Source organism: Penaeus vannamei, chromosome 39, assembly GCF_042767895.1.
Source record: "Penaeus vannamei isolate JL-2024 chromosome 39, ASM4276789v1, whole genome shotgun sequence".
Taxonomy (NCBI): domain Eukaryota; kingdom Metazoa; phylum Arthropoda; class Malacostraca; order Decapoda; family Penaeidae; genus Penaeus; species Penaeus vannamei.
This window is the reverse complement of record NC_091587.1, coordinates 22,493,829-22,503,487: the sequence shown is the minus strand read 5'-3', so window position 1 is coordinate 22,503,487 and position 9,659 is coordinate 22,493,829. Positions and strand designations below refer to the sequence as shown.

The following is a 9,659-nucleotide window of genomic DNA, read 5'->3' as shown; positions in this document are numbered from 1 at the left end:
TTGTTCTGCACAATCCTTCACTTTATTGACAGATCCGTTCAAGAGATGATGGAAAAGACCCATTAACTTGCCTGATACCGGACCTCACTGGCGTGGATCCTGATGATGCATTCTCCACTGTTCCCTATGAGAAGGGACACACGTTCTTGTGGTATTTGGAAACCCTTGTTGGAGGACCATGTAAGTTAAAGACAGGTGTTGTATTTGGTTTTCTCTTTTCTTCTTTTTCTTCTTCTTCCCTTCCTCTTCTTCTTCTTCTTCTTCTTCTTCTTCTTCTTCTTCCTCAGTCTCATACAGCTTTACCCAAAGGAGACACTATGCAGTGTATGTGATTTTATGTTTTGTAATAGTAATCTATGTAAGTTGGTGTACAGAGTAATTTATTCTTTATGTTCTTGTCATAGTCATCTTCAGTGTCTTAACCCATCTATGACGGGTGTCCTAAATATGAGACACCTGGAAAAATAAACATTGCCAGGCGTCCCACCAGTGTGATGTTGGATCAGAGCTTGTGCTCCGATTCTGTCGTGGGCCGCAGCCGGTGGGCAGGCAGAATCCGGGCCAGCCTCTTTCATGTGGTCAATATCCACTTTCTAGGAATACACTCATACATTGTTTAACAGACTAAAGGGGGGAAACATCAATCCAATTTTACTGACTGTCCATAATTAAGTCTAGTGGTAACTGTCAGCAATTACATTTCAAAAGGAAAAGGAATAACACACTCCTGTACTTTCAACCATTTGATCCAGGTGATGTGGCCATCATGTCATGAAAAGATTTGGCTGAGGAGTGAATGATGTGAATATGCCAATCATAGGAGAAAATGGCTGCAGGCTGGGTGGCATGAATTTGCTGTCATGAGTGAAGGCTACGGTGATGAAAAGGACTCGCCACGCGTGCGCAAACCTCTTGAACGCTGATTAGAGTCGTTTGGTTTTTAAAAAGGGGCTTTTGCATTATTCACATCAATAAATGAGTGTGGAATGTAGTGCCTGACCCATGACTGAAAAAGTGCTGGATCCAGGGAGGACACCATTTCCATGCTCAGCATCCTATTCTTTGCTGCCTTGACCTGCGGCAGAGGTTGTATTACCGGAAATATAATAGCATGATAAAGATTTTTAAAATGAAACAAATATATAGTTACTTTTTTTTCTTTTTCTTTTTCTTGCACTGATTTATTTACTACATAGAGAGATGATATAGTCTGTACAAGGAAAACAGTCTATTGCCATCTTGATAAAGCAAATCAGATGACAAATATGGACATTGGAGAAAGCTATAAATGCTTATGCAAAATGTCATTGTAAAGGGGATGTATAGAGTCTTGTCACTGTATACAGGTGTTTGTGTGCACCCGGCCTACACCCATCAGAGTGGAAGTTTATGTAAGCCTAATGCTTGTATTTTGGCGCATGTGATTCCCGTGAAGCAACTAGATTCGGGGGGGTTAATCAAGCAAACTTTCCAATCTGACCATATAAAAAATCTATATGCCATATTCCTTACATACTTGCTTCACAAATGCACCACTTTACAACTTGACTCAGGCTCTTGTGCTGCTGTTATATTCATTTTCTACTCTTTCTCCAAGAACATGGTTATAGAAAATTATAAATACTATACCACCTAAATGCACTGACACGTGAAAAAAGATGAGTCAGTCGAGCAATAAACTACGTGTGTTGCTTCTGATATCCATTAAAGAGTGATCCAAAGTAGTTATAAGTGTATATGCACTATGAGCCTATTCTTTTTATTTTTTGCAGTTTCTTTAAAGTTATTTCTACCATGATTAACCTCTAGCTGCCGGATGGCATTGACATGCCACCTAGCATGGCATGCATGGTGGCAATTCCTGGTGGCATATGAATACATGCCATGGTACCAATCCCATATTCCAGGGGCATGAGTGATCATGCCATGAATTTTTGTTTTAACTGCAACAAAATATGAGCTTTTTGACACTGATTATGTATTGAAGTAGATTTTAACATACAAATGTCCATGTGTACAAAGGGAGTGGGAAAAGAAGTAAGGGAGGTGAATAGTCTGACATAGATCTGCAAAATAACAATGTCAAGTGAGGGTGGGGGTAACAAAAAGTTCAAAAGGAAAGAGAAAAACATTGCAAACAAGGCCTTAGTTGTTGAACAAGGGAATGTGGAACAAGTTAGTTTACCCAACTGTATAAAGCACTTGAACCAGTGAAGTGGCACAACCTGACTGAGTGAATACTCAGAAAATAATTATCTTGATATTTCAGAAGCATCAGTAATATAAATTGACAAATATAATAAGATTATGAATGTATAATACTACATGGTTAGTGGTAAGTTATGTATGTGGTACTCACAAAGGAATGATGTAAACCATTTGGAAATACTGAAACATACTTTGTAAAAAAAAAAAAAAAAAAAAAAAAAAATCATAATAAATTTAGAGCACTTGATACACTAATATGGAATAATAAAACCTTTAAGGAATAACATTTGGGATATATCAGGAGTACCAATATAAACTTTTAAGTGTGATACATATATGATATAATCATAAATATATAAAACCACACACTGAGCAAAGAAATTGAAATCTATATCAACCCGACAAAGTTTTGATATAGGCCTCATTTAAAAACTAGAAGTGGTTTTATAAGATGATAAAAAAAAAAAAAAATCAAGTAAAACCTACGGATATAACCCCAAGATACTACGCATTGCTTATTTTATCAGAGTAAAGGGTGATATTGTATGGAAAAAATATTCTATGTTCTTGACTTATCAGAAAATACAGACTTTAGAAAATGATGATACCAAAAAAATACAAAATAGTTACAAAGAAAAGACGGGGAATGCTGCTATTGTGTGTAAGTGGGCGTGCATGCTAGGGTGATGACACGATGGAGGGTTTGCATATTGGAAAATTTCCTGGCAGCATTGGGTTAATCAAGGTTTTCACAATTAATAGCTTTTATGTTGTTTGGTAATTTGTAAAGTGATATTAGGATTTTAGTATTATTATTATTAGTATTAGAGGTCAGACCTCGTTGTATATGGTTTTCTTCATTTTTATTATCATTTTTATTATTACTGTCTGGTATTAGTGGAATTGAAGTAGCTTTGCTCTCTTGTCCTCCTTCACCAGCTTCTTCTCTCCTTCTCAACTTCTTCCTCTTCATTTTCTTTTCCTCCTCCTCTTCCTCTATCTTCTTTTATGTACTTCTTTTTCTTATTATCGTCACCTTTTCTTCTTTATGTTTATAAAATTTTAAATATATATTTTTTTCTTCTTCTTCTTCTTTTTACTTTATTACATGTTTTTGTGTCTCCTTAAATAACACAGTTAACCGATTTATGCCAGATGACATTCTTTTTTCATAGTGAAAATGTTATGCTGGAGTGACATCATATGACAACTTGCACCATTGAGCCTGGTCTAAATTGTGTATACTAAATAGTTGATTGCCCTTTTGGCCCTGGATGTTATCAAAATTATTTACAGCCTCTTTTTATTCTCATTTCCTAAGCACTCATTTATGCTGCAGCTAGCTTCCAATTTCTTACTCAAGTGACTGGCTGTACCCTGGCACCAGGAAGTCCTGCTCTGAGTGAGTTAATAGAAGACAACTGACTCCCTCTTCTTACATTGCAGCCAAGTTCGAGCCATTCCTCAAAGCTTACCTGGACAAGTTCAAGTACCAGTCCATTGACTCAGACATATTCCGCAACTTCCTATTTGAGTTTTTCGCCGACAAGAAGAGTGTTTTTGATGTGGTTGACTGGGATGCCTGGTGGAAGACCCCTGGTATGCCACCTATTAAGCCTGAGTGAGTGTTTGCTTTTTTGTGTGTGTGCTATAATTTCCTGTATCAATTCTGCATATGCATTTAGTTTAATGCAGTATTTTTCTATGTTTTCTTTCTGGCTTATTGCCATTACAGAGATTTTTGCATGTTGTTGCAACCATTTCTTTTTTTTTTTTCTTTTTCTTCTTCTCCTTCTTCTTCTTCTTCTTCTTCTTCTTCTTTCATAATGCAGTACCTATTTCCTTGCTTAAGGAAACCAACCCAGCCAAGGCCTACCTTGCCCAAATCATATTTGATTGTGAAATGATAAGGGTTTTAGATAACTAATCAATTGTGAAAAGATGAGGGTTTTAGATAACTAGTAAAATTTTTTGCATTTATAGAGTATATCATTGTGCTTCATCCCCCCATTCCCTCCCCACCATCTGTGGTACCATGCAAGGTTCCTATTTTTTCCCAGAACTAACTTAGAGTTAGATCAAGTATACGAAGGGTATCTTGGATCCGGATTTTTTATTTCCATAATTTTTTTTTGGGGGGGAGGGATACTGTTTGCGTTTTTTTTTTTTTTTTTTCCAGTTTTGTGTAATCCATATTTTTTCTTTTAGTGTATTTTGTATTTTTCTGAAATTAAAAAATTGGTAGCTGACACATCCTACACACACTGATGGTCTTGCGAACACAGCCAACTGGTTTTGAAGAGCATGAAAATTACAGCAGCTGGACGGTACTGCTACTTCTGTAAACAAGGAACTGAGAATAGGCCATTGGAAATTTGGATACTTGCCAAGGTTGTTATCTCTTTTATTTTAAATTAAATATAATGATATATTTAAAGAAAAAAATAATTTTTTGTATTTTGAAATGAGTGTTATTGTTTTCAATAGGGACCATATTTCATAATGGTAATAGTACCTCTTTTTTATGAAAGCAGATATTTCTGTCTGAAATGTTTAATAAACACATTAAGGGGACCGTCCCTGAGAGAGGGGGGGGAAGGGGGTTAAATTGAGTTAATTAGCGTATAGTATAGGTACATGGATGAGGAAACTACCAAACGAATATTAAGCGCCTGCTATGGCTTGTTGTCTTGCAGCCGGCGCGCGAGTCCCTCAGCACCCAGAGAGGTACGTCGCTAATGAGCGCCCAGGTACACCTATGTGGACTTTTGCTTGCGGCAATCATGCATAAGGCATTTGACTATGACATTGCGCATAGATATGAGTTTGTGAATGTTCAAGGAACACTTTTATACCAATATCAGGAAAACATTATATCACCGTGATTTATGACGAAATATTTTGTGAAATATGTCAAAAAAAAAAAAATGTAAGTTTTGTGTCCTTTTACACACGAAATAAACTTTGATCGAGACTCCCTGGTAATATGTTTTAGTTTACGAGGTAATACGAGGTACATCACAGCAGGGGGCAATTTGAATTGATTTGAAATTGGTAGTTACCGTTGTAAAGACCAATTCAGTACGAATGTTACCTAAATGTCAGATTTTTAAACTTCGGATGTATAAGCGAGATACAGATTATTTCATGTTAAAGATGATAGTACTCAGTAATACCTGCTCTGAAATAAAAACTATATGGAATTTTGAGCTAGGTTGTATGCGCAGTCTTCGTCTGGCGTTCAAAAAGCTATCGCATCAGTTTCGTGCGTTCCTGATAAAAATGAATATGTTTAGACGTTACCGTAAGTCTTAGGCACCATAAATTGGCAAATATCCCACAACACCTAGGCGTCTGCATGATTTTATGCACTTCTTAGTAAAGATAATGGGTGCAAATGGCTAGTCATAAACTATACACTTGTTCTCCTTTGCAATCTGTTAATATTGACAATTATCGAAGAAAACGGTATGAGAGGGATAACTAATATATTTTATTATTTAGATATGAAAGTTAATGTAGGCCTACTAAATTATGATGATTAATCTTTTTAACTTTATGTGCGTGCGTTCACGTACATATGATCCTCCTCGAAAATTATAAACACCCAGTGACCATCTCTCTCTCTCTCTCTCTCTCTCTCTCTCTCTCTCTCTCTCTCTCTCTCTCTCCCTCTCTCTCTCTCTCTCTCTCTCTCTCTCTCTCTCTCTCTCTCTCTCTCTCTCTCTCCCCCCCCCCCCCTGTGTGTGGCATGGGAAATATTCAACGACTTTCGTAAGTTCTCGAATTCAATGTACTAAATTCATATGCTTTTAAAATTCTCAAAATTGAACCACCATGTTGTATTCATGCCAGGACTTTATAATTAGAATGATTTTGTACTAATGTCATCCACAGTTCCCCATTTCTTCAAAATAAAATAAAAAATTATAGAAATAAAATGAAAAATAAAGATAAATAAAAAAAAATTAAAAAAGGTTTTTATCTGGTTTAGATTAGTTGTCTCTATGGTAAAATGCATTTATTAAGCTTTTCACACGAAAATATCAACTTTTATGAGCAACGAAAAAAAAAATTACATACCTTTACAGAATGGCGTCCCTATTGAACATGAAAATTCCTATTGACTTTGTAATCATTGCATTGCAAAGTACACTAAATAAGCATTTTTTTATATATAATATCATTAGATTCAGGGAAAAATAACATAGATAACGAACTTTGGCTAGGGGCCAAATACAAAATGCCGTAGCTCCGTCATTTTTTTATGAATCTTCGGTACATCCCAACTCACGTAATTTTCATGCGATCCAAATGCAGTTTGTTGCTTTCACTAGAGCCTCGGCGTCTCAAGGCCATGTAAAAGGCCGATTTTTGAATTTTTGCCTTAACCCACCCGCGCCGGGTACATTTTGTAGCCAAAATTTAAAAAATCCGGGCAGCTACAAAATCGGCGGGCGGAGCTTCCCCGGAGTCTGTCCGCCCGCCCGGCCGTGCGCCGCTTCTGCCGCGGAGCGCGGCTCCGAGACAGCATCGCACTGGCGGGCAGCCCGACTCTGTTTATTTTTTCCCTGTGTCTCATATATGTGACACCCGGGACGAATGGGTTAATAAGAAAATAATAATATTTTAATGCTGAAAAAAAAATCAAAAATAGTTCTCTATGTCAAGCTGTCCCCCGCCAAAAAAAAAAAAAAAGAAATTCAAAATTCCGCCTTTTACATGGCTATAGGCTAGAGTTGATCTAACACAAGCATTTTTGGGGGAATATTCTGTAAAGAACTGTACCGAAGACATACCAAAAAAAAAAAGATTTTTTTTTACTTTTTGGGGGGTGCCCCCCCCCAATGGGGGAGCAAAGTTAAAATTTATATATATAACGGAGCACAATTCTTTACTCTATATCATGCAAAAAGAATCAATCAGTTATCTCTAACCGATATTTTTTTATGATGTAAAGAGTAGGGAAAGGTGGCCATTTTCCGGGACGGTCCCCTTAAGTCATAACAAACACTAATCTAAACCAGCTGGTCACTTGGTGGTTATAATTTTCAAGAATGTTTGTAACATACCCACCTAAGGTTAACTATTTCATTCATCCTCATCTAATGAACTAAACTAAACCCATTTTTGTCAAGGAAAAATTATGAGTTACTCAAGATCAAAATCATGTTTGATAATGACATTTAGAAATATGGCCTTTGGGCATGGGGAACCAGCATAGAGTAAGTATAGCATAGTATATACAAGTCCACAGACCAAGTCACATGACCCTCTCTAAGTCTCCCAGGCAGAGAGAGGGCAGAGACAGACAGACAGAGAACAGCCTTGCCACATTACTGTCCGCACCCCCTCCCCCTCTCCAGAGTGGATGGCCGTGGCCACAGCTCAAATCACTGCCTAGCCTAGCTCATATTGTATATCCCTATTACTTGCGTATATACTCTAAGAAAAAAGAGTAAAGCCATATAAGTATCATTATATATATATATATATATATATATATATATATATATATATATATATATATATATATATAATATATATGTAATATATATATATATATATAATATATATATATAATATATATATATAATATATATATATAATATATATATATATATAATACATATACCACCAGTATGTGTGTAGGTCTCAAGCGGTGGCAGTGTTGGAGATGTCCTGGTGACACTTATCTTAGGTTATTATTAGAAGAATAACCTATCTTCATAAATCCATGTGGCTTGGTCTGTGGACTTGTATGCAGTATGCTGTAGTAAGTGTTCAGACATTTGTGTACATTACTTTGGCAAATAATTGAATAGAAATCACTGGACACCTGGATGAGGTTGGTTAACTGTGTATTTATAGTATCTACGGCCTATGCTTCTCTCTCTCTCTCTCTCTCTCTCTCTCTCTCTCTCTCTCTCTCTCTCTCGCTCTCTCTCTCTCTCTCTCTCTCTCTCTCTCTCTCTCTCTCTCTCTCTCTCTCTCTCTCTCTCTCTCCCCCCCCCCCCCCATAAATGCATGAAAAAGATACAATATCTGTTTCAACTTTTTAGGGAAACCTTATATACAACAGATTTTCAAAATTCCATAGTTTTTATTTTAGAGCGGATATTGTATACTATCATCTTCAGCATAAAATGATCAATATCACATATTCTTCCAAGATTCCCAAATCTACTTCCGAGATGCCCTTTACAATGGAAATGACAAATTTCAAGCCAAAACAAATTTAATGATGGTGGACAGTACTGAACATTACAGGAAAGCCAAACCAAAATATCATTATTATTTATGTGATTATTTTTTAAATTAGTACGTCAAACTCTTTATACATACAGACCTCATTATAAGCTACAGCATATCACCAGGGAGTTTTGATGGAAAGCATATTTTATGTGTTTTGTATACAAAACTTGCATTTAAAAAAAAAAAAAATTGTAAGATATTTCATCATAAACTACTGATTCTCATTTTAATTAAGGGGACCGTCCCTAAAAGGGGCGTGGCCAATTATGGGAGTAGGGAGTCATATTGGTAAATATTTCTTATAGATTTTCTTGATTTTTGGATATTTTATGTATTTTCATATTCCGCATCTTTTGATACCAAATTTGTGGGGGTTCCTACGTGGGGGGCAGCACAAAACACTTTTTTTTTTTTTTTTTTTTTTTTTTCCTTTTTTTTTCACGTGTCTGTGCAGAAGGGTCCTTGTCCCAGAGGATTATGATTTGTGTCATGAAGAAAAATGTGAATGAACATCAATGAATTCCTAAGACAACTACCAAGCCTTTTTTTGGAAATTTGATTTAGTTTCCTCAGAAAAAAATAATATATATATATTTTTTTTTTCCAAAAATTAGTATAAAAAAGTATGCTACATTTCAATAAAAATGCTTGGTAGTTGTCTGCGCATTTCCACAAGGTTTCCAAAGATATATCCAAAATTTCAATTGGATAAAAACTGGGGCAAGGAATCTTCTGAAGTTCGAAAAAACAAACAAACAAAAAGTTGGATATTGGAAGATCATTTTTTAAATTTTTTCATTTATGGATCTTTACCATTTCATTACTGTAGAAACTACTCTTATTCTTCTTTCAAATGCACTTTGTTAGGTAAAGATATGATCATTAGTCTCTAAGTTATAGAAACAAACAAACAAATGACACCCGTGAAAAGGGGCAAATCCAGACCCAAGACAATATGACCGTTATATAAAATCGGTTGTTTCGCGTTTTATACGTCTTTTATTGCTGTTTTCTTGTGTATATATTCGTTTACATATGTATACGCATGTAAATTATTGTAAAGGTACATGGTCATGCACGTGTATATGTGTATATGCGCATATACTTATTAGATCCATAATTATTTATTTCATTTATTTATTTTATTTTTATTCCAGTCTACTCTTCTTCCCCATCGCCTAACTTCGTGATTCCGG

The 9,659-nt window shown here is 35.8% G+C and overlaps 2 protein-coding genes across 3 annotated transcripts in view; one reads left to right on the top strand and one right to left on the bottom strand.

Moving 5' to 3' along the window:
* The window catches only part of bbx (bobby sox), a 112,739-nt gene that overhangs the window by 38,771 nt on the left and 64,309 nt on the right, over nucleotides 1-9,659 (bottom strand). The window lies entirely within an intron of this gene.
* The window catches only part of LOC138860122 (leukotriene A-4 hydrolase-like), a gene marked incomplete at its 5' end in the record, with an annotated part of 17,798 nt that continues 8,171 nt past the window's right edge, over nucleotides 33-9,659 (top strand). The window contains 2 exon segments of the mRNA XM_070117103.1: nucleotides 33-180; nucleotides 3,655-3,829. Of these exon segments, the coding sequence (XP_069973204.1) occupies nucleotides 33-180; nucleotides 3,655-3,829 (323 nt within the window).